General features: G+C 53.0%; 1 protein-coding gene across 24 annotated transcripts in view; it reads left to right on the top strand.

Annotated features, from left to right (window-relative positions):
- The window catches only part of Dysf (dysferlin), a 210,458-nt gene that overhangs the window by 134,402 nt on the left and 63,502 nt on the right, over window positions 1-12,554 (top strand). For 16 of the 24 annotated variants that reach the window (XM_003469012.5, XM_003469010.5, XM_003469011.5 and 13 more), the window contains 4 exons: window positions 7,569-7,670; window positions 7,788-7,949; window positions 9,003-9,168; window positions 9,564-9,640. In XM_003469012.5, coding sequence (XP_003469060.2) covers window positions 7,569-7,670; window positions 7,788-7,949; window positions 9,003-9,168; window positions 9,564-9,640 — 507 coding nt within the window. Of the gene's footprint in view, window positions 1-5,422; window positions 5,465-7,568; window positions 7,671-7,787; window positions 7,950-9,002; window positions 9,169-9,563; window positions 9,641-12,554 lie in introns of all 24 variants that reach the window. The other 8 variants (XM_063229580.1, XM_023564790.2, XM_063229579.1 and 5 more) reach the window with 1 other exon arrangement.

Here is a 12,554-nt window from a genome sequence, read left to right on the forward strand (position 1 = left end):
GAATGGGGTATCATCTGGTCTGGGGAACAACCCCACAAGATGACTCTGAGGTCACCCACATTCCCAGGGGTCCCACCCAAACCCACTTCCCTCTCACTTGAAGGCTAAGTTTCTTGCCAAGATCCTGGGCCCTGTGAGCAGCCCGATGTCTCAGCAGGGCTTTTCTGTCTTTGCTGTGGTCAGGCTCCTGCTTTGAGTCTTCCATTCTACCCCTTCTGGACACTTGGCTTTGTACCTGCCAAGCATGCTCCAGCTTTCCCACTGGCAGTGGGACCCGCCTTGCAGTCTGGAGCCTGGAAGGGTGGATGGGTGTGTTAGGAAGCTGTCTGGCTGCAGCGGGTGTGAACTGGGAGGTGAGGACCCAGGAAGAGACCAACAGGAGGTTTTGGAGACAGTTGTAGAGAGGCCGGGAGGAACAGATGGGGCCAGGGAGTCTGTAGGCTGGTTTGAGAGTGGCCTTTCTAATGAGGGCTCCTTCTCAGCCTGTGTAGCCACTAGAAGAGATCTCCACGTGCCCTTGTGGAGCCAATGTGCCCATGGAGGGAATACAGGACTATATGCTTGGGCAGAGGCTGTCAGAGTAGTAGTTGGTTTCCTGGAAGAGGTGATCCTGAACTAGAGTTTGCAGCAGGGCTTGGAACATAGAGTGAGAGAGGGCGCCCAGTTTGGTAAGCAGGATTTCCAGACACCCTGCTGTCTAGAACAGCCCTTGGTGGGGTGCTCGGTGAGGAAGTGGACTGAAGGTTTTGCCAGTGGCTGATGTGTGGGAGGCTTGGACCCTTGCACGGAGGGATACAGAGGGCAGGACTCTTTCTCATTCTATGGCCTGTTTGTCTTTGTCTTTCCCTCTCTGAGCCTCTGCCCACCCTCCCTTCCGTCTCACCCTTCCTCTGTGTGTTCCCTGGCCCATCTCCCTCTTTCTCCTGCCTGCTCTGAGTCCTCGTCTCAGTCTCATTTCTTTTCCTTTTTGTCTGGAGAACAAAGGCGGTCCACGCTGCCAAGGGGAATGAGTTCAAAGAAACTGCAATTTTAGATTTTCTGAGAACTGGAGAGTGTGTGCATGCACGTGTGAGTGCGTGCCCATGTGTACACACGCGGGAGCACGCATGCAGCAGTCGGCAGGGGAGATGCAGGTGGGTTCCTCACTAACTGCATCCCCTAAGATGCAGAACACATGTACAGGAAGACCCCTCCCCGCAGGGGTGTGCAGTCTGACCATTCTGGGGGGCGTGATCCTGTCTTCTCTTCTGCTCCTGGAGGGGTGCCTTTGGAGAAGGGATTACATGCTTTGTGGCCCTGTTCACCTCAGTTCAGGGGCCAACCAGATGTCACCCATCCACCCTCCCCAGCCCAGGCCACAGATGTACCCGAGGTGTTCTCCGGCACCCCAACATCCACTGGATGCAAAAATTTGGTGTTTTGCAATCAGGAAAATAAGCCCAGTGGTCCCCCAGCCCCCCTACTCCTCTCCCAAGGCCTTAATTTGAAACACTGTTTTTCCTGGGAAGTGTAATTAGAGCAGCATGTTGTTCCTAACGAGCTGGGTGGGGCAGGCAGACAATGGAGTCCTCCCAGCCCGCCTGGCTGCCCCCTGCGTGGAGCTCCCCTAGGAACCCGGATGTGAGGTGAGGGTCTGTGGGGTACTGGTGATAGGGTCATCGAGGTGGCTGGAGAAGCCTGTGAGCACTTTGGCTGTATCTGTCTAGTCAAGTGTCACCTTAGACTTTGGGGGAAGCCCTACCATGACTCGGGGCTGTGAACCGCTGCGCCTAACCAGCCATGGGACACCAGAGCGGAAGAATGGCTTCTGCTTTGGTGGGGGAGAGCTTTGTTCTCATGATCTGAGCCATTTTGCTCAACAGGCTGCTCCCCTGTGTAAACCCAGGTCTCCCCTGCATCCAGGGTGGGCAGGGCAGGAGCAGTCAAATGTAGCTTCCTCTAACTAGGCTTATGGTATATGGGTGCCTTTGAAGCCTGTGGCCCTCAGAGTTCCAGTCACCCCATACAACAATGTTCAGGTTACATTTGTAGGTTACAACTAGGCTCTGCCTGGCAGTGCTGCTATTGCTGATAAACAGTGTAAGTCCCAGTGAGTACAGCTGTCCTGCATGTTCCTAACACAGGACTCCTGGCTGTGGGATCGTCTGAGACCAGTCAGGACCATAGGAGCTGTGACGGAGGCACAGGGTCATTTGGGTTTTAAAGATGCAAGATGGGATGTTTTAGGGGTGTTTGGGGTGCTATTCTGGCAGACGGACTGCTTAAACTAGACCCTGAAAGCAGTACTGGATTTGGAAAAGCAGCTAGGGAAGACCATTTGGATGGGGAGCTATGAGCAAGCATGGCAAGGGGTGGCTGGGGGACCCCAAGGAATGACAGATTTATCATTGCCTGGTAAGGCAGACTGGAGAGACAGCGTATGTTGGTATAGGGCCTTGCGAGCTTGCCTTCAGCCCACCCTCGGCTTTCCCAGGCTGGTTCCTCTCTCCGCTGTAGAAAGACGACGAAGAAAGAGTGGACAGAGGCACAAATTGAAAGTAAGCTTTTTTGCAGAAGAAAGCAGTACAAAGCCACTCTGAAGAGCGGGGTCCCCAGAGCTGAGTAACTGCTGTGTGTGGGGCAGCAATCTTGTTTATGGGGTAACAGAATCCCAGGGCCTGTCTCATCCCTCCCAGATGGCTGTTCCTGATTGGGTATCCGCTCATTGTTATGGGTCTATCGTGAAAGTCTTGGGAGAGGGTGTGAAAAGTCTTATTTTTGTTTATCCTTTGGGAACAGCTTGTACAAAGAGGAACTTAGCTAATCTCTGAGTACATCTGGCCTCCAGGCTAACTGCAGACAGTCTAGGTTGACTTCCGCTCAGTCTCTTCCTCTCATTCCTCACATTGTCATTGCTTGTTGGGATTTTGTCCCTCCATTTCCCCCTCTGAGAGGGCTGTCCCTCTGCTGTGGAAGTAGGGGTGATGAGTACTCTGGCTACTTGAGGCTGATGTAGGGGCAGGGAGTGCTCTCTCAGAGGTTGGTCCCTGGACCCTGGTAGAAGTTCGAGAAAGCTCCATGGGCAGCTCCATCTGACGGGCCATCGACATCTGAGATACAATAGGAGAGGCAGCTGAGAAGGGTGCAAATAGGTCCAGCAGAAGAATGACGACCAGTTGTCCCAAGATGGGCAGAGCCATGTGAGATAGTTCCTCTGAGGAGACTCTGTTGCGGGATTCCTTGATTGATGGGTTTCAGTCTTGCTCTAACCCCAGGCAGAGGGGACACTGCTTTTGATGAGGGAAGTGCATGGGGTCTTCCAGAGGGATGAAGAGAGGTGTGACCTTCAGAGCCTTCCCTGCTGGGAGTCCATCTGTCTACACCGCCGGGTCCACCAGTAACTCTGGAGGGGAGAAAATCTCCACAAGACTAGTTTTGGAGGAAGCAGGATTTGGAGTTGGAGTTTTTGTCTCTACATTGGCACCATTTCTTTCTTTTTAAAAATATTTTTATTATTTATGTTTGTGATACATAATACATTCATCTTGGGGAATTGGTATATCTTTGTCATTTTTAACCCCCACCACTCTGTGCCCCTTTTCCCCTACCCTCAACCCTCTCCATTTCCACAAAGTTTACCTCCTTGTTCCCTCCCATATTTTATTTATCTACCCTTCACCCATCTTTCTATCCTCCTGCCCCCCTTTCCTTCAGTTACCCATTCATTATCGCTTGTTTATTAGATGGGGGATATAACGTCTCAGCACACAGAGTTGTTGGTTTAACCAGTTAGGTGAACACACAGCTGGCACACAGTGGGGAATACAGGTTTCAATGGGACTAAGTGTAAGTGACCATGGGAGCTGTGGGGGTGCTTAACCCAAAGCTCAGTGCACCAGGGAAAGTTTAAATGCACATCTGAAGTCCAGGCGGAGGCAGCCAAGTGAAGAGCCTTCCAGAAAGAGGGACCAGTGAGCCCCAAGCCAAAGCTCAGACAGCAAGGTGCCTCCTGCCCGCCGTTGTGTTGTGTTCGGGAGGGCAGGGTCTGAGCGTATCGGGGAGAAGGTTTGTCACTCTCTGGGATTTTGGAGAGAAAGTTTATCTGGTAAGAGATGTGCTCAGAGAAGTTAACTGGAAAGAAGACAAAGAGTCTTGGGACTGTGTCACAGTACTGTAAGTAGGTGGGGAGACTTGCAGGGTTTTCAGCGGAGGGTAACATTTTTAGAAAGCTGTTCCTTCCTAAACACAACCACACTGTGTGCCAGCTGTCGGAGGGTTGTGTAAAATCAGTTACAAGGAGACAGCTAGGACGATGCTGGTGAATCCAGATGAGAGGGTGCAGGCAGGTGGGCATTAGAAACACCAGGGACATAATGGCCGGTGCTTGGTGATCAGTCAGGCATGAGACACGCCGACGACGGAGAAGGAGGTACCAGCAGCCTGGGTTTTGCTTTTTTGCTTTTGTTTTTCGGTGTGGTTGTCTAGGTAGATGTTGGGAACAGTCTCTTACACAACATTTGAAGGGAGCAGGTTTTGGGAGGGGAGCAAAGAAACCTAGTTTGAGGTAAGCTCAGTGGGAGAGGCTGTTGGGTACGGGGAGGCATTGAGCAGACAGATGTCAGAAACAGGGGTTTAGGTTTAGATGAGACGACCAGGAGCAGAAACGGGGTTAGGTTTAGATGAGACGACCAGGAGCAGAAAGCCTGGGAGGGCTAAGGGCCCTGGCCTGGCAGGGCTGGTCGGAGGACGGGGTGGGGAGGCTGCCGGGGAGACTTGGCATCAGAAATAAGAGGAGCCAGCAGTGGCAAGCAGGAGATGGTTTTAGGAAGCACGCTGAGGTTAGCTGTGGGGGCGAGGGAGGTGAGAACCCGCAAGTGTCATTTGGGTTGCGTTACTGGGAGGTAATTGTTGACTTTGGATAGGGAAGTTTCCAGGGAAGGGGAGCAGGGGACAGCGCAGAGGGCAGAGAGCCGCAGCCAGGGTGGAGAGGTGGGGATGGAGGCTGGAGAGAGAGAAGAGAGGAAGCGGCTGGAGGGGGCACAGGGAGGAGGTGTGGATGGATTTGAGAGACGAGGAGGGAAAGACCCAGGAGACAGAGTGCAGAATGGGGGAGGCCCAGGTGAGACGAAGTTCGGGGAGCCAGCGGGCCCCGAGGAGTAGGCTGGCAGCACGGGTCCACTGACAGGGACAGAATCCTTGGGGACAGAGGATCGTGGTGACAGTTTGCAGGCTGGGTAGAAAAGAACACAGAGATCGGGATCTCGAGGAGGTGGCAACCACTAACCTAGGACAAGAATCCCCAGGGGTCCCTGGGAACTTCAGTGCGGGCAGAGATGGCCGTGGGATGAGCGTGGTGGCCTCGAGCTAGAGAAGTTGCCCCCGATCATCGTCTAACCTGTCCTCTGCTTCTCTTCCTGCCTCCGCCGGGCCTGGCTCTCCACAGCTGTGTGCTCCTGCCTTCTTCCTCCAGGGCCTTCTCCAAACGGTATCAGCGTTTAGTCTGCTCCGCAGTTTGTCCATGTCCTCCACAGTGAGCAGGTCGTGGTGAGGGGAGGCCGGCTCTCAGTGTACAGAAAGGACGTCAGCGTGGGGGGCTGTTGGGGGCCTGCAAGGAAACATGGACTTGGAAATGTGGGCCAAAAAAGGACACAGCCCAGAGTGTGGGGCTGGAGAGGACACGGTGTGTGGGAAATGTGTGGAGTGTTCCTTGGTGGGCCTAGCAGGAAGTTGGGAAGAAGACCATTCTTCCCGCCTCCCCTCTTGGGGGCTTAGGGCCGTCCCCTCACTATCCCTTCTTTTTCCGTTTTTTGTTGTGGGCTTTTTGCCTTGGTCTTGCTGTGGCTGGGGATCAGCCATGAGAGGCCATGAGCTGCCAGTGGGCCTTGAAGCAGTCTTTCGAGAGCCTGACCTTACTCATCACTATGGAGGACGTCAGACTAGGGGTCTCCTTCAAGGGCCCCTGCTGCAGTGGCTGTGCTAGCTGTGGAGCATCTTCTGTGTGATGTGCACAGCGCCCCCTGGAGTTGTGTGTCCTGGCACCCCAGACAAGACCCCCTTCAGCTAGTCAAGGGGGTTAGCTTCCCACAGGTTGTCACTGCTGGTTTGTTTTGGGGAAAGTGACCCGCTCCCATTTTGTATTGTGGTAATTGGGTTTCTAGACCTGAGTTTCTTAATGCTACAGGTTAGTGAAGTGTGGTGTCATCACTGTGTCAGTGGACAGGAAAGATGGCTGGAGCTGGCTGCCAAGTTTCATGGAGACAGGGGAAAGCTGGTGTATTTCTCTGCTCCAGATCCTCTCACCATCTGTGTCAGCACATCTGGAGATAGGTGTACCTGCCATTCTTTCAGAAGACACTTGGAGAATGAATCCAATGATTCCATTATCTATTAAATGAGATTATGTGAGCCCAGCTCTATAAAGTGTGCAACACATCCATTTAAATCATAGTTAACATTTCCTGAATGTCAGGGCCTCCATGTATGGATGAGCGGGTTGGGCACTGCACAAGGGCCCTGAGTCTAAGTGATTTGTAGCAGAGACACTATATATTTGTATTCATTATAAAGCTTTCCCAGTAGGTGGCAGCACAGTGTCTTGTCCTAATAAATTTATAAATATGATACTTTTCTAAAGAGTCAGTCTTAAGAAAAGAACATCTTACTCTAATAAGTGACAACAAAAGTGTCACTAGCAGTACTAGTAAGACTTTACTTGTATTCTAGACATTTCTAAATGCATTAAGTATTAACTTTAATACTTGCTGACCGTTAGAGGTTGATAACTTTAATACTCACTTATAGATTTAAAAAAAAAAAACCTGTGCTACTGAGAGGTAAAGTAACTTTGTTGGCTTCATGTATGTGGAGTTAGGATTCACACCCAGAGCCTGGGCTTCTCACTATGGCTGTCAGAGTTGACTAATCTGCCTCCCATACTCCTCCTCCTCCAGTAGTTCTTCTTGGTTACTGGGATTCCTGCCCAAGCTCCTGGCAGACCCTTAGCAGGCTGCAGTTGGCACGTGCCATGTTATCGGTGGTGATGATGGAGCGTCCCCAGGGGCATGCTTCGGTGCTCTGGGGACCGGTGGACACAGGTGTCCCTTCTCTCATTAGTTGTTTGCTCTGATCTTTGTGGTGCGGAGCGAGCACACTGCCTCACAGGGACAGGTGTGAGAGGTGGGAGTGTGGGACTGTGGGGATGGGAGCCCAGGTGAGTCTGAGCCAGGGGGTGAAGCTGTCTGGAAGGAGGGCATGTGGTCCTTGGGGTGGAAGTGGGTGTGCCTGGTGAAGTGGGCATCATCGTGCATGCATGTTTGAGGGTGTGAGAGAGAGAGAGAGTGTGTGTGTGTGTGTGTGTGTGTGTGTGTGTGTGTGTGTGTGTGTTGGATTGGTGCCCCAGAGCCTGCGCTGTGAGAGATGGGTGACCCGGCCCTGGAGGAAGGCGGTTGGGTTGTGATCTTGGAGAAGATGGGGCTTGGTAGAGCTGATGAGGCTCTGTCATTTCTCCTGCCCCCCTGGTCTTTCTGGTCTCTTTGGCTTGTTCTTCTTCCTCCCACATTTGTCTCTGTTCCATTTGCTGTCCTGTGCAGTCAGAGGACACAGACCTGCCCTACCCCCCGCCCCAGAGGGAGGCCAACATCTACATGGTTCCCCAGAACATCAAGCCGGTTCTCCAGCGCACTGCCATCGAGGTGAGCCTGGCTGGGGCAGGGGTGAGGCTGTGAGACACAGGAATCCTTTCACTTCTTGGTCCCAGCCTTCTCCAGGGCCTGGAGCCAACCCAGCCACTCCTCACCCTGTGTCCCCAGATCCTGGCATGGGGCCTTCGGAACATGAAGAGTTACCAGCTGGCCAGCATCTCTTCCCCCAGCCTTGTAGTGGAGTGCGGGGGCCAGACGGTCCAGTCCTGTGTCATCAGGAACCTCCGGAAGAACCCCAATTTTGATGTCTGCACACTCTTCATGGAAGTGGTGAGCCTCATCCCCCTATTGTCCCCTCGGGTCCTGGAGTCTAGTGCATCCCCATGGCCCACGCAGCCTGAGGGTTGAGCTGTGACTCCCTGAGGGATCCTGGGCGGCTCGAGGCCACCTCTCCCCCTCACTTTCCTGTGTTGATGGGAGAGAAATTCATGGTCTCTCCCCCTTGGAAGACTTTAGTCCTTTGTGCGGCGTAAACAGAGCTGGTTTGCCCTCCCCTTTCAGTCCCGGGTGAGCAGAAGCTTTTAGGAGCCCCTCTAGGCTGACTTAGCTCCCAGGGCAGGTTTCAGCCCCCCACCTCCCTTCAGAGAGCTGCTGGGGCCCACCTTCAGGGTCTGCTCCCAAGCTCCCCTGGCCCTGTCGGCCCCAGTTGAGGCCCCTCAGGAGCTCACCCCCTCAGCCCTCAGGCCCCCCAGCTCTCTCCAGCTCTAAGGGCTGCCTAAGCCTAGTGGCCGGTGTAAGGCAATTCTGAGGAAAGGAAAATGGTTTGCAAGATGAAAGCGCTATAGAAATTCCAGGCCCAGTGGCTGTCAACAGGAGCCTCCTCTTGGCTGAGCTAAAGCTGCCACTGAAGGAGAGCATATAAATTATTTCAAGTTGTGTTCAAAGTGCTTTTGGGGTGAGGGGAGAAGAATCTGTGTCTGCAAGCCAACTCTTGAGTATCCACTTGGGGGGGACTGTCTGCAAGAAATGTTGAGCCCTGGGCCAACTCTCCTCTCCCTCCCCAGCCAGCGAGGGTTCAGGGAAAGTAGATTCTGCTTCCCCTCAGGCTGAGCCAGCTTGGCTTGGAAGGTAAAGCCTTGGGGAGGAGCCAGCCTCTGCATATAGCAGTGAAGATGCAGACAGAAAGGTGTGTGGCTTCCACCCCAGTGGCCCGCTGCTGTGCTCAGAGATCCGCCATTTTGGATTTCCAGCTGTTGTGGATTGTTTTTGAGCCTAGTCATTTTGTGCTTCTTTGGCCTGCCTATCAAGGGCCTCCCTTTCTCCCTTGTAACTTCCCAGATGGGCCTAAGCTGGTGACCAGAGCTTCCTTCTTCTTCTACTTAGATGCTGCCCAGAGAGGAACTCTACTGTCCCCCCATCGTGGTCAAGGTCATCGATAACCGCCAGTTTGGCCGCAGGCCTGTAGTGGGCCAGTGCACCATTGGCTCCCTGGAGAGCTTTCTCTGTGATCCCTACACATCAGAGAGTCCGTCCCCACAGGGCCACCCAGGTAGAGGGAAGAAGGCCAGGGCGGGGGCCCAGGGGCAGACACATTTCCCATTGGGGGTGCATGTATCTCCTGGGGCCCAAGTGAGAAATGGCTTCGGTTCAGCTCGGCCACTTCCTCAGGCCCTTCTCTTCCCCAGCTGGGTACACCTGGAGCAGGTGACCCATACCTAAGGAGCTGAGGAAGGACAGCTCAAGTAGGGGACAGTTCTGAGCAGAGTTGAGAGGGAGGGAGGTGACTGCATGGGGAGATGCTAGGGAAATGAGGAAGAGGAGCAGAGTAAGAAAGGGAACAGGCAAAGGGGAGGATGAGAGGTACACGGTGGGGTGCAGGGCCAAGGGGTCCTGTCACAGCTCCCTGGCCGAGGCCTCACCGCCCTGATGTGGGTCTTCCTGCAGATGATGTGAGTCTGCTCAGTCCTGGGGAAGACGTGCTGATCGACATCGATGACAAGGAGCCCCTCATCCCTGTCCAGGTAGGACAGGCGCTGTGCCACGGGAGAGACCGCGGCTTTGACACCTTCTCCCGTGGTTCCTTCTGTGTTGTCACTGCTTGTCCCCTGCTTTCCTTGCTGTGCAGGTGCACCCTGCTGGCTTGGACTACATGATGAAGGACCTAAACAGGGGCTCTCTTTCTGATGCAAAGATGGATGTGTGGTCTTCATGGCAAGACCTGATCATTTACCTCGAAGCAAGTGGGAAAAAAATGAACCCTTGCTTTGGGGGCTATGTGGAGGGTTTTTCCTTAGGGGTCACAACAGGGTTGGGGAGCAAGGGAAAGAGAGGGATCCTGGGGAAGAAGAGCAGGGAAGCCTTGGGGTCTCCAGCCTCCCTCTCCTCCTCTAGACAGGCCCCTCATCAGGGGTTAGATTGTTCTATAAGCTTATGCTGGCTGGGATCATGGAGATTGTTATTAAAAAAAAAGACAGTAATGTTCCTTTCCCTATTCCCCCACTCCAGGAAAAGGATGGGAGAGGGACGTTACACTCATGGTCTCCAACCCTTGGGCTGGGGCAGTAAGAGCCATCCTTTTGCTATATACTCGGCAACCCACGGCCTGCTGGTGATCTAGGTACAGTGCTAAATGACATGACAGGAGGTCTGTGGCATATTTCACCCAGGGGGAGCATTCTCCTTATCTTGGGCTCCAGAGAGGACCTGAATCCTACTCAGTCCTTCCTGCCGGAGAAATGGAAAAAAGCCCCCACTGTGAGCACCAACCTTGAACCTATTGTCTGTTGAGGTTGTTACCCTCCTCTCTGGGCTTTGTGTGTGGGTGAACTTACAATGCATGGCACGCCTGGCACCCTGAGGCTCTCAGCGCTTCTAAGTGGTCTGGAGGCAGAGTCTCACATTCACAAAGACAGCACTGGTGTGGCAAGCCCAGGAAGGGTACACATCAGGAATGATGTGGTGATCTGTCACCAAACTGATCATAACTTTGAGAGCAGAATGACACAGTTGGGTGCTGGGTCGAGCTCATTACCCTCCAATGTGTTTGTAGAGCGTTCCTCTGACATTTAGGGGTGACCGCTGCTGCTTCTCACCCTCCCATGTTGCCACTTCCAGGAGAGCATTTCTGGGGTTCAGTTGGGGGCTTTGTTGCTACCAAGACAAAAAGTCTTGCCACTGTCACTGATGAAGGCATCAGAAGCCCTGACTGGCCCATGTCCCTGTCCTCTGTGGCTTTCCAGGGCTCTATACCCCATCCACTCACCCAAACCCTTGCTGCTGCAGAAACCTTTGCCCCTGCTCTCCTGTTCAGCTGGCCTGCTTTAGGACTCAGTTCAGATCTGGTCACCTCTTTTGAGGAATTTTCCCTGGCTCTTCCTCTTCTACTGTAAGGTCTTGGTCACTAGCTTGCCCTAGGTCTTGTGTGTCTCTGTAGCTGTTGGCATCTTCCTGGACTAATGTCAGGATGACGGGAGCTACTTTTTTTTTGGTACTGGGGATCAAACTCGTGACCTCATGCTTGCCAGGCAGGCGCTTATGCCACTGAGCTAAATCCCCGGCCCAGGATGACTAGAGCATCTTCCTCTTTAAATTCTCAGTGCTTAGCACAGAGAGGCATTCAGAAAAAGTCCATCTGAACGGGCAGATAGGCAGATGGGTGGATATATAGTTGGGTGGATACATGAGTGAATGGATGGAGGGATTGATTGGATGGATGGATGGGTGAGTTAGATGGGTAGATGGATGAATGGGAGAATGGGTGGGTAGATGGATGGATGGGTGAGTAGATGGGTGTATGAATGGTTATATGGTGAATAGGTAGATGAGTGGATAGATAGGTGGATGGATGGATGGTTGGGTGGATGGTTGAGTGGATGGGTAGATAACTGGCCCATTGCTGTGTATATAAGTTTGAAGAGAAACCTCTCCTGGCCAGGAGAGCTAAATGAAAATTTCAGATAGCTCTGCATGAAATTTAGCTTAACATCCAAACTCGTGCTTTCTGGCCTGGTTGGGTGTTTATAGCTGAATTAGGCGGATAATTTTCCCCAAACACTGGACTGCCTGATCCTGGCTGCTGTTCTCCACCCCTTCATCAGGACTGTCTGAGACTGTAAGGGAAGTGCAGGGCATGCCCAGAAGGATTTCCGTTCTGTGTGTGCTGCCCTCAGAATGTCTCCAAATTCAGATGGGGAGGGATTATTTTGGGTCCTGCTGGCTACAAGCACAGCCAGAGGCAGACGATGAGGTGGCCTAGCCTGGCCAACCTCCCAGTGTTGACATGAGGGAACTGGGGCTGGGGTCTGAGCCAGAGTCAGGCCTGTGTTTTCAGGGGAGCACTTGGCTATGCCAGCTAGAGCTGATGGCCAGTCACGGGGTGGGGATCTGGGAGCTGGGCTCTTGGATGAGTGCCACAAGGGGCGCGGACTAGCTGCACTTGGGCCAAGAGGTGAGCAGGAAGGAGAAAGCAAGACCAATCTGCCCTGAGGGAAGAAGCTTGGACCCTGCCCTTACTGAGAAATCTGTCTGATAGAGGTGACATAGCCCTGTCCTTAAGGAGTACTAAATGAGCAGGGAGACCAGTCCTGGTTTCCAGGGAGTCCTGGATCTCTGGGGAGGCCCACGGGTCTAGTAGCTGATATGGTATCTGGCTTTTTCCCCTGAAAACTATTGATCTGATTTGACTGACCTAGAAAATCTTTCCCTTTTGTTTCTCGACTCCTTGCTTCTCCAGCCACTGGCACTTTGGAGGATCAGGTATCTTGAGGCTGACCTGGGTGGTAGTGAGCTCCAGTTTCAATGGTTTGTGGATAATTTTCATGTTCTACCCTTTCCTGTGCAGACAGGATGAAAGCTCTCACCTCTGGTTACTGGAGGACAAGAGATCTGGAAGAACTTGAATTTTGCCTGGCTCCTGTTTGCCCAACTCGTGTTTCT

This window comes from Cavia porcellus, unplaced genomic scaffold (genome assembly GCF_034190915.1).
Source record: "Cavia porcellus strain 051 isolate PalLab524CR breed Dunkin Hartley unplaced genomic scaffold, mCavPor4.1 scaffold_18, whole genome shotgun sequence".
Lineage (NCBI taxonomy): Eukaryota > Metazoa > Chordata > Mammalia > Rodentia > Caviidae > Cavia > Cavia porcellus.